This window comes from Drosophila guanche, unplaced genomic scaffold (assembly GCF_900245975.1).
Source record: "Drosophila guanche unplaced genomic scaffold, DGUA_6, whole genome shotgun sequence".
In the NCBI taxonomy this organism is placed as follows: domain Eukaryota; kingdom Metazoa; phylum Arthropoda; class Insecta; order Diptera; family Drosophilidae; genus Drosophila; species Drosophila guanche.
In genome coordinates, this window is record NW_022995743.1 from 8,601,066 (window position 1) to 8,619,615 (window position 18,550).

At 56.0% G+C, this 18,550-nt stretch overlaps 1 protein-coding gene across 3 annotated transcripts; it reads left to right on the forward strand.

Moving 5' to 3' along the window:
• The first annotated feature begins 4,444 nt into the window (after nt 1-4,444).
• LOC117592348 (protocadherin-like wing polarity protein stan) lies at nt 4,445-18,138 on the forward strand. 3 transcript variants are annotated; one of them, XM_034286041.1, is made up of 6 exons: nt 4,445-5,975; nt 6,107-13,463; nt 13,533-15,452; nt 16,247-16,253; nt 16,793-16,857; nt 17,447-18,138. In XM_034286041.1, the coding sequence occupies exons 1-6, from the start codon at nt 4,445-4,447 to the stop codon at nt 17,478-17,480; spliced, it is 10,914 nt and encodes a 3,637-aa protein (XP_034141932.1). In that variant the 3' UTR covers nt 17,481-18,138. The 3 variants fall into 3 exon arrangements, with proteins under 3 accessions (XP_034141932.1, XP_034141934.1, XP_034141933.1); XM_034286043.1 differs by lacking the exon at nt 16,793-16,857; XM_034286042.1 differs by lacking the exons at nt 16,247-16,253; nt 16,793-16,857.
• The last annotated feature ends 412 nt before the right edge of the window (nt 18,139-18,550 follow it).

An 18,550-nucleotide genomic window follows, 5' to 3' on the forward strand; every position in this document is an offset into this window, starting at 1 on the left:
AGAGTCAGACCCAGAGGCAGAGGCAGAGGCAGACTTGACAGCAGACAAGTCAGAGTCGTTTCGTGGGTTAAAAGCATGAAGCGCTGATTAGAGCACATATCCTGGAGGTGAGCAGCAGGACAGGGGCAGGCATTGTTTCTCCCTGATTAAGCGTTCTCCCTGATGAAACAGTGCAGCAGCGGCAGCAGCCACAAAAGAAAATCCAAGAGAAGCGAGTAAAGCAAAAGCTTGTCAACAGTTTCTCTTTCCATCCCGCAGACCTGCAACTTGTGGCATTAACATTTGTCATGAGATTTCCACTAAGTGTTCTGCCCCCATTCGCATTCGCCGCTGCATTTGAATTAACTTGAAGGCAAAAGTTAAACTACAACGCACTCAGATCCACACTCAGCAGCTCCAGCTACAGATGCTGCAATGGAAAAGGATATGCGTGCATATATATCCACATAGAAAATGGCATTTATAGCTGCCAGCTCCTTGGCTGTTTCCTTCTATTCATGCCCTCATTTCATTTACGCATTTCGTTTGTCTCGTTCCCCGTGGCTGCTGCTCCTGGCAGCCGTGTGGTTTGTCCTTTGCTCTGCAGCCTGTCATCTGGAGTGTGCAATTAATTGGAGAAGGGGAGCCAGGGCTACAGCGCTGACATCTACTTAAAACTTTGCCATCGATGTGCCCGTTGTGGAGGGATCCCGAATGCTTAAAGAGCAGCTTTAGTTCTCCGATTTCTTAGCCGCTAACTTGGAAGCAAGTGGAGCTGTCGGGCTTCAACTTTTGCACCCATTCAACTAAATTCTTCCCACATTAATTAAGCAATTTGGCCAGCAAGAAGGGAATGAATGAAGGAAGGAAGCGAGCGAGAAACTCGAGCGCATCGGGTAAAACTCTGTGCATTGATTTTGTGTCAGGAGGCAGAGTGGGAGAATGTTCTATGGAGCTCGCTACGCACCACAATTAAGTGGAAAATGTCGAGTGGCACACAAATCCCTCAACTCTGCACGAGATTCGCGCTAATGGAGCGAACGCCAGCAGATCGCTGGCGGTAAAGTCTCCGATTTGCATTTAAATTCAAGTTGTGCCGTGTCCTGCCGAGTCCTTGTCACGGAATTTACAATGTTCGTAATTTATTTCCATCCGACAGTCTACGATTTCCGGCTACAGCTTGCCTGGCTCTGCCGCTGGCACACTTTTAATTTGTACGCCATGTTGCAAGTCAGGATTCGTTGCTCCTTTTTGCGTGCCGCAGCAGCCTTCCATATGCATTCCTTTGGACAATGTTATCGTTTAAGCTCAATTGCATTGCACTCCGCACACCGAGGCAGCAGCAGCCCGCCCCCTCTCTGGCCCCCTCTTGTTCTGCAGCTTGTTGCTGCTGCTTGTCTGCCTTCGAGCGAGAGACAACCAACAACAAAGGAAACAACAAAGGAAACTTTTCTGCTTGCGATTCCTTTTGCCATTCCGTTATCCTCCATCTGTGTGCATTTCTTTTTACTTTGCTTTCCTTTCTTTCTATGTTTCTCTTGTTGTGGAAGCTCTCTGCTCTTCTGCCCCACCGCCTGCTGCCACATTGCATTGTTGCATCGGCAGTTGAGTCTTCCTTTTGTTGCTCTCGATTCCATTTTGCATCCACAACAAAGAGCTCTTCAAATGGGTTTTCCCTCTCTTCTGCCGCTGCTGCTGTCTCAGAAACTCAATTGATGCCCAGGCGAGTGGAAATTAATTTCCCGTAAGGTGTCCCGCATGGCTCAGACTGCAGGAATGTCACACGCATTACGCATACGCAGGGTATGCCGCAGTGGCTGCTGGCGGCTGGCTGGTGTCTAAATAGTTTTGTCCCTAATGCCGTTAAGTGCTTACAACTCTCTGTAGCTGTTGTTTTGCCCTCCTCTTGCATGTCTAGACCGGAGGCAGGCGCATTTCCGGCACGCAAGTCTCGTGTCTCGTGTCCCGTGGCAGACAATGAATTTGATTGCATTTCATGTCCCTGGCACCGGCTAATGCTGGCCAGGCACGCAAGCCCTTATCCTTGCCGCCAATTTATGGCAGAAGACAGCTAGAGTCAGTAGCGCGTGGCATGCCACGGATATCTGCCACTTCATTAAAACAAAACAAGCAAAAATATTCATTTGCCCCAACAGGGGAATCACTCAGAGCAAGTCTGCAGCTTTTTGACTCTCATTATGTTCGAAATCCAATTAAAGTCCCGCCCGAGAGTCCTCAGCTACGGGTGGGCGTAATAATTTTCCCCGTAACGTTGATCAATTTTCATTAGCATCCACGAACAGGCGAGTTTTTTGCGCTGCTTTTGCTCATCAAAAATCGTGCCGCTCTTTTGCCCGAGGCTCCTCATTAGCGTCGTAGAACTGATGCCACGCCCACGCCAGGTCAAGCCACAGTCGTGTCTTGGAGGAGGGCGGAGACTGTGATAAATTTCCATCAGGCTTAAAGTTGACACTTCCTCTTTTCCACTCGCCTTCTCCGTTTGCGCAATTCTCTTTGTGGGGACAAAAAGTCGAAACGTGTAGCCGGCGGAATGGCAGAGAACTTTGCGCTTGGATAACATTTCAGGTACTCCTCCTCGGGATGGTGCTACTTAAAAAAGTTTCCAGCTGCTGGCCCTGCTCTTGCCTCTGTCTCGTAAAATGCGACTGTTTATGAGGAAACGGTGCGGATTCAACCCTTTCAAGGAGCCCCAAAAGCCACTCCCTGCTGGTGCCGTGTTACCAGAGTGGGGTGTTATTTGCTGCCCAGTTGAAGCCCTACCAAGTACACCAGTTACTCATATCTCATAGCCCGATGGCCGTGTGGAAACTCTTGTAATTGCCTAGCGACACGTTGACGCATTCTTAATTGGAATTCCAGCCAGGAGTATGCCAGAAAACAAAACCAAACTGCATTAACAGCAGCGTGAAGAATATTAATTAGTTGACAATTCCGAAACTCGGTTCTGTTCTAGCGCTTTGTTTTCCAATTGTTGCCTGCAACGTGTGTGAGAATTTCATAATTTCATGTTTGCCGGCAGCCGCGGCAGCGCCTGTTTCAGGCTTGACGAACCATGTAAAGCGTCTGCTCGCCTGTCTACCACGTGAGAATGGTGGGGCGGGAGGTGCCGGTGTGCCGGTGTGCACTATGCCGCATGGCGAAACAATAACCAACCAACAGCCCCGCCAGCCGTGGGTCTGCCACGGGGTCTGGCACACGTCTGGCGCGAGCGCGGCCAAGCTGAAATTTTAATTAAACATTTTAACACTGCAATTAACAGAGACTTAAGCCGAATGCCACGACATGTAATTGCTGCGACTGCAGTCTGAAGACTTTCTTCCCCGAAACTAAAGCCTTTCCTTTGTACCGAACAGATGAGATCACACCAGCTCGTGTACACCCCGGAATTCATGCTAATTCCACAAGCCGCATGGTGCGCTGTCCTGCACTGCGTATGCGCAATGTTCGACAGGTCCTGGGGCTTATTGTGGGAATTGTTGAAACGTGTCTTTCATTGGGCGAACGTGCGAGTTATCTACATCCAAATGAAGCACAATGGGAGCAAACAGCTTAGCTGCAGCTCGAATTTCGAGCACGATCCCTGCCCTGACCCCATGTCCAGTACGTAGCCTCATCCGATGCACCTCTACAATGTGGGTGTGTGTGTGTGCGCCGTGACTGGCTTTAACTCATTAGCGAACCGAAAATTCATTGGATTTCATTCAAATTTGCAACGAGCAGCGCACAAAGTCACAATTATCTGACGCATTTTTTTGGCTGCCTTGCACCCTGCACCCTGCCCTGGCCTGTTGTCTGTTGTCTGACGTGAATTTCATTTTGCACCAAACTGTGGGAAAAGAAAGGGGAAAACAGAAAGGGAGCACCCTCCAAGGGGATTAAATTTCGTTTTATCAAGCTAATACGAAACACTCGAGAGCTCGAGTTAAATTTAAATTAAAAACATATTTCCCCCCCGCTGTGGCTGTGGTGCAAGTTTTGTGAAAGGCAGCGACATGAAGAGATTTTAATTAAGTCAAAAGCAAAGGCATTAAAACTGTCAAAACATGAGCAGGAGCAGCAGGAGCAGCAGGAGGAGGAGCAGGACTCTAGCTGGTGCGCTGGGGTTCCATCTCCTTGTGGCCTAGGTTCGTGTATGGATGTGTGTCTGTGTGTGTGATTCACTTTGCAAGAAGAGAAACCATCATTAGGCTTTCAAAATGTTGTTCGACTCTGACACTCACCCCCACAAAATGGTTGTTCCTTTACAGACAAATGGCCACGCCCGCAGCCCTCGCAGCTCGCCCACCGATGATAATTGAATAGGAGCTTTGATTGCACTGCGGTTTGTTGGCTCTCACACTTGCCAGAGGCACACGGCAGGAGGGAGTCTCCTTGGGACACGCACAGACCACAGACAGACAGCGACCACAGGCACCGAGAGCATACGAGTGTCGTGGTCGTAGCAATGCAAACGAGGGACAGCTGCTGGTGGAGAGTGGGACTGGGGCTGCTGGCGCTGCTCCAGCTGGCCGTCCACCATCTGTCCGAGGGGTATCTGATCGTGGTGCACGAGGACGCCCCGCCGGGCACGGTCATCTTCAACGCCTCCGTGTACAAGCTGGGCTCGGAGCGCCACTACAAAATCAATGCGCACAAGTCGGCCAACTTTGTGCACCATCTGGTCTCGGTGAGCCACAAGGATGGGCAGATCCAGCTGCGGAAGTCGCTCAAGTGCGACGGCATCTACTATCCCAGCCTGTTCACCTTCTACGTGGACTCGACGTCGAATCGTCTGCGCAGCATCGACTACTACAGCCTGCCCGTGAGGATATTCGTCTCGGGGCACAGCTGCAACGAGGACAGGCGCGTGGAGGCGGAGCTGCATCAGCATCACCACTTCGAGGAGGAGGACAACACGGGCTACTCCAAGCGGCGACGCCGACGCCGACGCTCCACGGCGCAGTTCCAGCTGCTCGATGGTAACCAGCTGGAGCAGGCCTACAGCCGGAACAGCACCGAGTTCCGGCCCGGCGATCTGATCTTTGGCGACAGCTTTGAGAATGAGATGCGCCACCGCATCCTCAGCCGCAAGCGGCGCGCAGTGCCCTCCTCCGATCCGCTGCACCTGCAGCCGGCGCTCCATCGACGCATCTCCGACGCCAAGCAGTGGATATCGGAGACGTATGCGTCCTATGCGATCCACACGACGGACAAGTGGAATCAGATCTGCCTGCGCAAGTCGCAGTTCATCAACAGCCTGAACGCCTTCCTGCCGCGCACCGTGTGCCAGTTCTGCAAGGTGAACTTCCTGGACGTCAACGACGAACGGTTCGCCATCGAGCACCAGAACCGGGATCTGGTGGCCAGCCGCGACGTCTGCATCCTGGAGTCCATGTGGAAGGTCAGCATCACGTTCAACATCCGCTGCAACCGCAACGACATCGTCGACTCCGACCACCGCCTGAAGATCGTCTACCACCATCAGGAGTTCAACGACACCGACATCGCCAAGCGCGTGCGTCGCGAGCTGCGCAATCAGTCGCCCTACTTCGAGCAGGCCCTCTACGTGGCGGCGGTGCTCGAGGAGCAGGCGTCTGGAGCGGCTGTCACCACGGTACGTGCACGCGACCCCGAGGACTCGCCCGTGGTCTACTCCATGGTCTCGCTGCTGGACTCGCGCTCGCAGTCGCTCTTCAAGGTGGACTCGCGCACGGGCGTCGTCACCACTTCGGCCAGCCTCGATCGCGAGCTCATGGATGTCCACTACTTCCGTGTGGTGGCCACCGACGACAGCTTTCCGCCCCGCTCCGGCACCACCACGCTCCAGGTGAACGTTCTCGACTGCAACGACCACAGTCCCACCTTCGAGGCGGAGCAGTTCGAGGCGAGTATTCGGGAAGGCGCCACAGTGGGCTCCACGGTCATTACGCTGCGTGCCACCGATCAGGACATTGGCAAGAATGCGGAGATAGAGTACGGAATCGAAGCAGTGAAAGGTGAGTGTAAATAAAAGATATAGATATAAAAGCGAAAATAGAGGGGAGTAAAACCTGTTGGCTACTAACCAGAGGGGAAATGCAGAGAATTGAAAGTTTGTCTTGTCTTTGTCTCCATGTTGCCCCTGCAGATGGTACGGGATCGACGCAGGATCAGGAGTTGCCCATCTTCCGGATAGACTCCCGCTCGGGCGTCATCTCGACGCGCAGCAGTTTGGACAGAGAGACGTCGGACAGCTACCACCTGCTGGTGACCGCCTCGGACATGGCGGCAGCGCAGAGCGAGCGCAAGACCGCGACGGCGAGTGTGCTGGTAAAGGTGCTGGATGACAACGACAACTATCCGCAGTTCAGCGAACGCACGTACACAGTCCAGGTGCCGGAGGACCAGTGGGGCGGCAGCGAGGACAACACCGTGGCCCACATAAGGGCCACAGATGCGGATCAGGGCAACAATGCGGCCATACGGTACGCGATCATTGGCGGCAACACGCAGTCGCAGTTCTCCATCGACTCCATGTCGGGGGATGTGAGTCTGGTGAAGCCGCTGGACTACGAGAGTGTGCGCAGCTATCGCCTGGTGATACGCGCCCAGGACGGGGGCAGTCCCTCGAGGAGCAACACCACCCAGCTGCTGGTCAACGTCATAGACGCGAATGACAATGCGCCGCGCTTCTACACGTCGCAGTTCCAGGAGAGCGTTCTGGAGAACGTGCCCGTCGGCTACAACATCATTCGGGTGCAGGCATACGACTCGGACGAGGGACCCAACGCGGAGATCACCTACAGCATCTCGGAGCGCGATGACAACTTTCCGCTGGCCGTCGATCCGCGCACCGGCTGGGTGCAGACCATCAAGCAGCTGGACAGGGAGGAGCAGAGTCGCTTCGCCTTCCAGGTGGTGGCCAAGGACGGCGGAGTGCCGCCCAAGTCGGCCAGCTCCTCGGTGGTGATCACCGTACAGGATGTGAACGACAACGATCCCACCTTCAATCCCAAGTACTACGAGGCGAATGTGGGCGAGGATCAGCCGCAGGGCACGCCCGTCACGACTGTCACGGCCACCGATCCGGACGAGGACTCGCGACTGCACTACGAGATCACGACGGGCAACACGCGCGGACGCTTCGCCATCACCTCGCAGAACGGCAGGGGCCTCATCACGATCGCCCAGTCGCTGGACTACAAGCAGGAGAAGCGCTTCCTCCTCACGGTCACAGCCACCGACTCGGGCGGACGCTCCGACACGGCCACAGTGCACATCAACATTACGGACGCCAACAACTTTGCCCCCATCTTCGAGAATGCCCCGTACAGCGCCTCCGTGTTCGAGGATGCCCCTGTGGGCACCACCGTGCTGGTGGTCTCTGCCACCGACAGCGATGTGGGCATCAATGCCCAGATCACGTACTCGCTGAACGAGGAGAGCATCAACGGACTGGGCAGCCCCGATCCCTTCTCCATCAACGCGCAGACGGGTGCGATCGTCACGAATGCGCCGCTGGATAGGGAGACGACCAGCGGCTATCTGCTGACAGTCACGGCCAAGGACGGCGGCAGTCCCTCGCTGAGCGACACCACCGATGTGGAGATCAGTGTGACGGACGTCAATGACAATGCGCCCGTGTTCAAGAACCCTCTGTACCAGTCGTCCATTCTGGAGGATGCCCTCGTGGGCACCTCTGTGATTCAGGTGTCTGCCAGCGATCCGGACATTGGCCTCAATGGCCGCATCAAGTATTTGCTCAGCGATCGCGATGTGGAGGATGGCTCCTTCGTGATTGATCCAACGTCGGGAACGGTGCGCACCAACAAGGGGCTGGACAGGGAGAGCGTCGCCGTCTACCATTTGACAGCGATAGCCGTGGACAAGGGTTCGCCCCCGTTGTCCAGTTCGGTTGAGGTGCAGATTCGACTGGAGGACGTCAACGATTCGCCGCCCACCTTTGCCTCGGACAAGATCACGCTCTACGTGCCAGAGAACTCGCCCGTGGGCTCTGTGGTGGGCGAGATCCATGCCCACGATCCGGACGAGGGTGTCAATGCTGTCGTCCACTATTCCATCATTGGCGGCGACGACTCCAACTCCTTCTCGCTGGTCACACGGCCCGGCTCGGAGCGTGCCCAGCTGCTCACCATGACGGAGCTCGACTACGAGTCCTCCCGCAAGCGATTCGAGCTGGTGGTGCGTGCGGCCAGTCCGCCGCTACGCAACGATGCCCACATCGAGATCCTCGTCACAGACGTGAACGACAATGCCCCCGTGCTGCGCGACTTCCAGGTGATCTTCAACAACTTCCGGGATCACTTTCCCAGCGGCGAGATCGGACGGATTCCGGCCTTCGATGCGGATGTCAGCGATAAGCTAAACTACCGCATCCTCTCGGGCAACAATGCCAATCTGCTGCGGCTAAACAGCAGCTCTGGCGGATTGATACTCAGTCCGCAGTTGAACACGAATGTGCCCAAGTTCGCCACGATGGAGGTGTCCGTCTCGGATGGCATCAACGAGGCCAAGGCCATTATGCAGCTGTCGGTGCGGCTCATCACCGAGGATATGCTCTTCAACTCGGTGACGGTGCGCCTCAATGAGATGACGGAGGAGGCCTTCCTCTCGCCGCTGCTCAACTTCTTCCTGGACGGACTGGCGGCCATAATTCCCTGCCCCAAGGAGCACATCTTCATCTTCAGCATACAGGACGACACGGACGTCACGTCGCGCATCCTGAATGTCAGCTTCTCGGCGAAGCGGCCTGATGTCTCGCACGAGGAGTTCTACACGCCGCAGTACCTCCAGGAGCGGGTCTACCTCAATCGAGCGATCCTCGCGCGTCTCGCCACCGTGGAGGTGCTGCCCTTCGACGACAATTTGTGCGTGCGCGAGCCCTGCCTGAACTTCGAGGAGTGCCTCACGGTGCTGAAGTTCGGCAACGCCTCGGAGTTCATCCACAGCGACACGGTGCTCTTCCGACCCATCTATCCGGTGAACACGTTCGCCTGCTCCTGCCCGGAGGGCTTCACCGGCAGCAAGGAGCACTATCTGTGCGACACCGAGGTGGATCTCTGCTACTCGGACCCCTGCCAGAACGGTGGCTCCTGCGTGCGCCGCGAGGGCGGCTACACATGCGTCTGCCCGGACTCCCACACGGGCCCCAACTGCGAGTCGAGCATCAGCAAGATGCGGCCCTGCATGTCCGACGCCTGCGAGGGCGGACTCTCCTGCATGAGCAACTATCTGAGCTCCCAGCCGCCGCCGTACACCTCCACGTGTGAGCTGCGCTCCCGGTCCTTTTCGCGCAACTCCTTCCTCACGTTCGAGAGCCTCAAGCAGCGGCACCGCTTCAACCTCAAGCTGCGCTTCGCCACCGTCCAGGACAATGGGCTGCTGCTGTACAACGGCCGCTACAACGAGCTGCACGACTTCATCGCCCTGGAGATCCTCGAGGGACACATCAGCTTCTCCTACTCGCTGGGCGATCACAGCGAGCGGGTGTCCGTCGACACCCAGCAGCAGTCCAAGGTCTCGGACGGACGCTGGCACGAGGTGGAGGTGGTGTACTTCAATCGCAGCGTCACCCTCGTCCTGGACAAGTGCGACACGGCCATCGCATTGTCGGGGGAGCAGCTGGGTCCGCGCTGGCACTGCGCCAATCAGACCACCCTGCGGCTGGACAAACGCTGTGCTCTGCTCACGGAGACCTGCCATCGCTTCCTCGACCTCACGGGACCCCTGCAGGTGGGCGGACTGCCGCGCATACCCGCCCACTTTCCAGTGTCCAATCGTGACTTTGTCGGCTGCATCTCGGACCTGCGCATCGACGACCGCTACGTGGACCTCAACTCGTATGTCGCGGACAATGGCACGATCTCCGGCTGCCCGCAAAAGTCGCCGCTGTGCGCCTCGGAGCCGTGCTTCAATGGGGGCACATGCCGCGAGGGCTGGAGCACCCACACGTGCGAGTGCCCCGAGGGCTATGCGGGCATCAATTGCCAGGAGAACATACCCGCCCCCTGGCGCTTCTCCGGCGATGGCAGTCTCAGCTTCAACCCGCTGCTGCGGCCCATCCAGCTGCCCTGGCACACCTCCTTCTCGCTGCGCACGCGCCAGCGGGACGCCTTCATCATGCAGATCCAGATCGGGCAGAACAGCTCGGCGGTGGTGTCCCTCAAGCACGGCGTCCTCTACTACATATACGACAATGAGCCCATGTACCTGGCGGGGGCCTTCCTCTCCGACGGCGAGTGGCATCGCGTGGAGATCAAGTGGCAGCAGGGCTCCGAGATTCAGTTCTCCGTGGACTACGGCCAGCGCGCGGGCTCCGTGCCCATGTCCCAGAAGGTGCAGGGTCTCTACGTGGGCAAGATAGTCATTGGCAGCGTGGATGGCACCATCGGAACGGTGCAGGAGGCCTCTCCCTTCGAGGGCTGCATCCAGGACGTGCGCATCGGCGCTGGACAGTCTGTGCTGTCGCGCCCCACCATCCGCGAGAACGTGGAGGATGGCTGCGAGTCGCGGGCCCAGTGCCCGGACAACTGTCCCGCCCACTCGAGCTGCGCCAGCAGCTGGGACGCGGCCACCTGCGAGTGTGAGGCTGGCTACGTGGGCACAGAGTGCGCTCCCATCTGCACGGTCCGGCCATGCGCCGCGGGCGTGTGCCGCTCCAATGTGAGTCTGGCGCGGGGCTACGGCTGCGAGTGCAACAGCAGCTTCCAGCACGGCGACTACTGCGAGCGGGAGCTGCAGCAGCCGTGCCCCGGGGGATGGTGGGGCGAGCGCGTGTGCGGGCCCTGCAAGTGCAACCTGAAGCAGGGCTACCATCCGGACTGCAACAAGACGACGGGCCACTGCTACTGCAAGACGAACCACTACCAGCCGCCCAATGAGACGGCCTGCCTCTCGTGTGACTGCTACGCCATCGGCAGCTTCAACAGCGCCTGCAACCGGCTCACGGGGCAGTGTGAGTGCCGCGAGAGCGTCATTGGACGCCGCTGCGACTCCTGCTCCAATCCCTATGCCGAGGTCACGCTCAATGGCTGCGAGGTGGTTTACGACGCCTGTCCGCGCTCCTTTGCGGCGGGCATCTGGTGGCCACGCACGCCCCTGGGCAGCATCACCGTCGAGAGCTGCCCGCTGCCGGCACGGGGCAAGGGCCAGCGCAGCTGCGACAGCCAGACGGGCAGCTGGACCACCCCGGACATGTACAACTGCACCTCGGAGCCGTTTGTGGAGCTGCGGCGGCAGCTGTCGCAGTTGGAGCGACTCGAGCTGGAGCTCAACTCGTTTGTGGCCATCAAAATGGCGGAGCAACTGCAGCGAGCGTGCGAGGCCGTCGATCGCAGCGGCGTTGGCAAGCAGCCGACGCCCCGACCCCTCAGCAAACGCTACAAGATGGAGTCCTCATTCCTGCTCAATGCAGGAGCCAATGTGTGGTCGCACGAGCTGGAGATGGACTATCTGTCGGATGAGCTAAAGTTCAGCCACGATCGCCTGTACGGCGCCGACTTACTCGTGACGGAGGGCATTCTGCAGGAGCTCATCAACTACGAGCTGATGCAGAGCGGCCTGAACCTGTCGCACAGCCAGGACAAGTACTTCATCAAGAACCTGGTGGATGCGGCGAGTGTGATCCTCGATCGCAAGTACGAGGCGGAGTGGCGACGCGCAGCGGAGCTGATTCAGCGCGGACCCGACGACCTCGTCGACGCCTTCAACAAGTATCTGGTGGTGCTGGCACGCTCCCAGCACGACACGTACACGAATCCCTTCGAGATTGTGCAGCCGAACGTGGCCCTGGGCCTGGACATTGTCACCACCGAGTCGCTGTTCGGCTACGAGCCAGAGCAGCTGAGCGAGTACCATCGCAGCAAGTACCTCAAGCCGAACGCCTTCACCACGGAGAGCGTGGTGCTGCCCGACACCAGCGGCTTCCTGCAGCACTCCGCCAAGCAGAAGCCCGTCATCAGCTTCCCCAAGTACAACAACTACATACTGGACAAGCACAAGTTCGACAAGTACACCAAGGTGCTGGTGCCGCTCGAGATGCTGGGCATTACGCCGCCCGAGAGCGACGAGGTCACCCAGGGCAGCGGCCGGCGGGGCAACGACTATCGCGCCATCATCGCCTACGCTCAGTACAAGGATGTGGGACAGCTGCTGCCGGACCTCTACGACGAGACCATCACCCGTCGCTGGGGCGTCGATGTGGAGCTGGCCACGCCCATTCTGTCATTGCAGATTCTGGTGCCATCGTTGGAGCGGGAACAGGACCAGCAGCAGCAGCAGCAGCAGCAGCAGCAACGCTTTGAGATTCCCTCACGGAAGATCTCGTCTTCGTCCTCATCGGTGTCTGCCGGCAGCACGGAGCAGCAGTTCGTGGAGGTATTCGATGTGCCCAAGGCACCGACCAGCAGCAGCGAGCAGCAGATTGAAGACATTCGAATAACGGCCCACGAGATTCCAGCGGCTGTCGCCTCGGGGGAGCAGCTGGAGCTGGAGGCCAGCAGCAGCGAGGATGGCGAGGAGGTGCCCGATCCCCACATACACCTCAACCTGGACGACATCGAGTTCCATGGCAACTCCGGCGAGGAGATCATCGCGCCCGACTCCAGCGAACAGCTGAATCCCAACTATGAGGGCACAGGCACCGCCGCATCTGGCAGCGAGGAGCAGCCCAAGGGCGAGAACGAGGCCATCTATCGGGATCGACGGCTGGTCAAGCGGCAGGTGGAGGTCATCTATCCCTCGGACCAGCTGCAGCAGGCGCCGGAGCGCATGGTCTACCGCTCACTGGGCTCGCCGCATCTCCTGCAGCCGATCAAGCTGCAGATGTGGCTGGACATGGACACGGCACGGTTTGGGCCACGCTCCAATCCTCAGTGCGTGCGCTGGAACTCGTTCACCAATCAGTGGACACGCCTGGGCTGCCAGACGGAGATTCCCGACTTTGACGGCGACTTTGCACCCTCGCCCCAGCAGCCCATCCTCATCAACTGCAGCTGCACGCACATCTCCAACTATGCGGTGATTGTGGACATCATTGATCCCGAGGACATACCGGAGCCCTCGCTGCTCGTGCAGATAACCTCGTACTCGGCCTTCATGGTCTCCCTGCCGCTGCTGCTGGGCGTGCTCCTGGCCCTCGCCCTGCTGCGCGGCCAGCAGACCAACTCGAACACCATCCACCAGAACATTGTGCTGTGCGTCTTCTTCGCCGAGCTGCTCTTCTTCGTGGGCATGCAGTCGCGGCGGCACCTCATCGAGAACGAGTTCCCCTGCAAGCTGATTGCCATCTGCCTGCACTACTTCTGGCTGGCCGCCTTCGCCTGGACCACCGTCGACTGTGTGCACCTCTATCGCATGCTCACCGAGATGCGCGACATCAACCATGGCCCCATGGGCTTCTACTTTGCCATGGGCTACGGCGCACCCGCCGTCGTTGTGGGCCTCTCCGTTGGCGTCCGTGCGCACGAGTATGGCAACAGTTTGTTGTAAGTATTTCCCATTTAAGTCTCCCATCTGTTGTCCCATGAATCTAATTTCTTTGCCTCTTTTTGCAGCTGCTGGTTGTCCGTGTATGAGCCTGTGGTGTGGTGGCTTGTGGGTCCCATTGCCGGCATGTCCGTGGTGAATCTGCTCATTCTGTTTGTCTCCGTTAAGGCCGCTTTCACACTGAAGGATCACGTGCTGGGCTTTGGCAATCTGCGCACGCTGCTCTGGCTGTCGGTGGTCTCGCTGCCCCTCATGGGCGTCATGTGGGTGCTGGCGGTGCTGGCCGCCTCGGAGCACTCGCAGCTGCTGAGCCTGCTGCTGTCTGGGGTGGTGCTGCTGCACGCGCTCTTCTGCCTCATCGGCTACTGCATCATCAACAAGCGAGTGCGCGAGAACCTGCAGCGTACCTGTCTGCGCTGCATGGGCCGCAAGGTGCCGCTGCTCGACTCCTCCATGGTGGTCAGCAACAGCTCGCACAACGTGAACGGTGCCACGCGGCCGAACAACTTCCTCGCGGGCAGCTACGACACGACAACGCGGCGGAATATTGGCATCAGTGCCAGCAGCACCACCTCCCGCAGCACGGCCAAGACCAGCTCCAGCCCCTACAGCGACGGGCAGCTGCGGCAGACCTCCACGTCCACCTCCAACTACAATTCGGCCAGCGATGCGCCCAGCTTCCTGCGCGGCTTCGAGTCCTCCACCACGGGTCGCAGTCGGCCCGAGGAGAAGCCGTCGAGGCGTCGCACCGAGCGCAAGGACTCCGACTCTGGCTCCGAGACCGATGGCCGCTCCCTGGAGCTAGCCTCCAGCCACTCCAGCGACGACGACGAGTCGCGCACGGCCCGCTCCTCTGGCACACATCGCAGCACGGCCGTCAGCTCCACGCCCGCCTACCTGCCCAACATCACGGAGCACGTGCAGGCCACCACGCCGCCCGAGCTGAATGTGGTGCAGAGCCCGCAGCTCTTCCCCAGCGTCAACAAGCCCGTGTACGCGCCGCGATGGTCGAGCCAGCTGCCGGACACGTACATCCAGTCGCCGCCGAACATTGGTCGCTGGTCCCAGGACACGGGCTCCGACAACGAGCACGTGCACGGCCAGAAGATGACCATCTCGCCCAACCCGCTGCCCAATCCCGATCTGACGGACACCAGCTACCTGCAGCAGCACCACAACAAGATCAACATGCCGCCCTCGATCCTGGAGAACATTCGGGACGCGCGCGATGGCTACGAGGACAGTCTGTACGGGCGGCGGGGCGAGTATCCGGACAAGTACGGCTCCTACAAGCCGCCCAGTCACTATGGCAGCGAGAAGGACTATCCGGGCGGCGGCGGCGGCGGCGGCGGCGGCAGTGGCTCCCAGACCATCGGCCACATGCGCAGCTTCCACCCGGATGCGGCGTACCTCAGCGACAGCATCTACGACAAGCAGCGGACCCTGGGCAGCGGCTATCTGGGCGCCAAATCGGAGTCGCCCTACCTCTCCAAGGACCGCATCACACCAGACATCTATGGCTCCCGCGACGGCCACTACAGCCTCAAGAGGCAGCCCGCCTACGCCACAGACTCGCTGCACTCGGTGCATTCCCTCCTGAAGAACGATTACCACCAGCAGCAGCAGCAGCAGCAACAACAGCTGCAGCTGCAGGCGCAGGACAGGCTGTCGGAGGGTTCGGACAAGAATGGCTACCACTTCCCGTACACCGCCGAGGAGGATCATTTGACGACGCGCAAGCTGAGCCACACGCAGCCTCCCTCGCTGCACGGCTCCCAGCTGATGCAGCCACCGGGCCTGGGGCTGGGCATGGGGATGGGCCTGGGCCTGGGCATGGGAATGGTGAACGATGTTAACAATCCGGGACTGATGGCCCGCCACACGCTGAACGGTGGCTCGCGGCACAGCTCGAGGGCCTCGTCGCCGCCATCCAGCATGGTGGCGCCCATGCAGCCGCTCGGCCCACTGGCCAGCATCACGGACACTGAGTGAGTGGCAATCCTGGCTTCGTTTCGCGGCAGTCTACACTCTGGCCCTGGGGGCGCTTGGGCGCAAGTTGTTAGTGCTTCTTCCACACCCCCCCAAGACCCGTACGATGTATGTTTCTTTGATTTGCTGTGTTGGTCGTCTGTTTGCTAGAGATTTGTTTTTGGTTTTTGCTCTCTCAAGTTTATTTTTCCACATTTGACTTGGGCGGCAATTAATCTGTGTGTGTGTGTGTGTGTGTGTGTGTGAGTCTTTGTTTGATGCAAACAAAAAACAAAAGCAACGACAATGATATAAAACCCTTTTGTCCGTCTCCCAGCTACTCCACTTCGTTCAGCTCCAATTCTGTCTGTCCACAAAACATAAACCATAAAAGCAATGATAGCCGGAAACAATGCAAATGAATATGGAACAAAACACACACACACACACAAGCACACACACACACACACACACATATCTATGGGACATGTCCATATCCTTTCAGCTGGTGCTGGGAACATTTGAAGCAAATCTAATTCGACTATCTTTCACTTCTATTCTCTTCCCTCCCAACTTGTGCCCTCTCTCTCTTTTTTACCCTGATGCCGCACACATACTAACACACACTCACACACACACACACACACAACAAAATGAAATGCAACGTAATGCAAAAAACAATCCACAATGGCGGCTCGTATTCCATCCACATCTATCTGTCTAACAAATCCATCCATCCATACCCAACCACATCTCACCACAACAACTACAACAACTACAACTACAACTACAACTACAACAACTACATCAACAGCTCAGAGGTAAACCACAAGGAAAATGCATTTTCAACTCGCACATTTCACATTTTTCCACACGTCCATCATCGTTTTGTGTTACATTTTTCGCTTTCGTTTGGCCCTAGCTTAAGTGTAAATATAAAAGGGATTCCGATTCGTTTCGTTTCGTTTCGATCTCCCTGCCCAAAATTTAAGAGTGCGCAATTTGCACTCTCTCTCTCTCTCTTCTCTCTCTCTGTCTAATGTGAATATTGATTTTATTTTTGTATATTTACTACATTTTGTATCCCCCGCGACCCAAACTGTTTATCATTTCTAATTGAATTTGCACACTCTGTGATTTGTAATTCGAATGTAAGGCAAGTGCAACCCGTAATATTTTGTGTTATGTTCTCATTCAGCAATCAAACATTTGTACATGTACCTGCCATGCCATGACCCCTCTCATTTACACCAACCAAAACACAACACAGCACAACACATGAACAGACTCACTCTCTCTCTCTCTCTCTCTCTCTCTCTCTCTCTATCTGTCTGTACAACCCACTGAACCGCCTCCACAGTTCGACATTGTTTGGCTGCAACGCAGGCAACAGAGGCAGCAGTATCCTTGGTCGCTAACAATATGGTATAAATAACTAATCGAGCAAGAAAAGGAACCATTTAGCCACATAGCCACCCCCCTCCCCCCCCCAGTTGGTCAATCCGAGCCAACAGCTATAGACAGAGTGCTTAAGATAATATTTATCAATATCATAGACTCGTAATGCCAGAGCAGAGTTTTCCCCCCACAACTAAACCGCAGACATTTGAGCCCAATAGAGTTTATGATTTAGCGCCCAGAACATGCCCAGAATCAATTAGCACTCGAATAGCTTGACCCGTGTGGTCTAATCTACTACTCATACATATGTACAGCTATGTACATGCCCTGACACCTCCATCCACAGGCACGCAAACACCCACTAAACACTAAACACTCACACCACACCCAGTTGTAGATTTATTTAGTTTAATAATTATGTTGATGCTTGAACTAAACCCAAAAACCTAAACTATGTAGTGTAGTGTGCATGCCATAAATAATGCACTCCATTGAGCACCTGGCACGTGGCGTAGTGCACTGTAGACTGATGGACACAACTTGAGTAGTCTGGGAGCCTGGCAGTCTGGGAACTAAAACGAACTAATGTCAATCTCTCTCTGTCGCAAAACAGGCGGAATATTGATGATGACGAGACCACAGTGTGACGACTGTCCCAGCAACTGCAGCAGAAACAAAAGCAACGGCAGAGGCACAAGCAGAAGCAGAAGCAACAGCAGCAGCAGCAGCAGCAGCGTGCGAAGAACCAAGCACAACAAAACTTTGCCACAATTAGACGCAAGCCGCTGCAATACAGAAGCACCACCAACACTTGAGCTTCAACCTGGACCAATGCATATTGTGCAGGGGGAAAGCAAACTGCAGCTGCAGCGAAGGCCATAAGTTCATCATTAGAATCCTGTACATAAAAATACACACACACGAGCAAACACACATAAACCTGTCAAAAGCGCATTCATACGTGGATTACTCTTAGCACTCACACAAGCACCAGTTTAAGGAACATATTTTAGCATTTAATTAATTTATATACGAGTAAAAGGAGCTCAAGCCCTGCACTTTGTGCGAATTTGTGCAATTTCATTTACTCAGCTAGCCACAACGAGCTCGAGTGTGTGCAGTGCGTGTATTATAACATATTTATGTATAATTAATCTCTAAAAACAAGTCAGACTGATTTTATGCATTTTCGTTCTGCCATTAAGTTAAGCTCTACCTACACTAAGACGACTTAGAAACACTAATACTCGACACAGAGCACTTGCATTTAGGTCCAATTGAAGCTAAAGAAACAAACAAATCGAACTTGCATGCATTTTTAGTTAGCGCAAAGGATGGGGATCCGGATCCAGGTACGAAGTAGCAGAAAGTGCAGAGCTTATTATGCCAAATTATTTGAAGAAGGAGGAGGAGCAGCTTGAACGGAGAGTGGAGAAGCCTAATTGATGGCAACTGTACAATAAAATCTGTTCAAAGAAGTCATACAGAAAGGGAACATATAGAGCACAGACAGACACACCACACACATATCCAACAGCATATAAATATATTCAAGTAATAACAAAATATAACCAGAGGAAGATGCCTGATCTCCGCAACAATAGCCACTCTCATGACCGTGTAAAGTGTGTACAATTTATGAACAAATAATTATAATTCATAGGCAGAACTCACTGCAGTGTGGCGCCTCCAGCTGGGCCATAGATTGCGCTTGAAC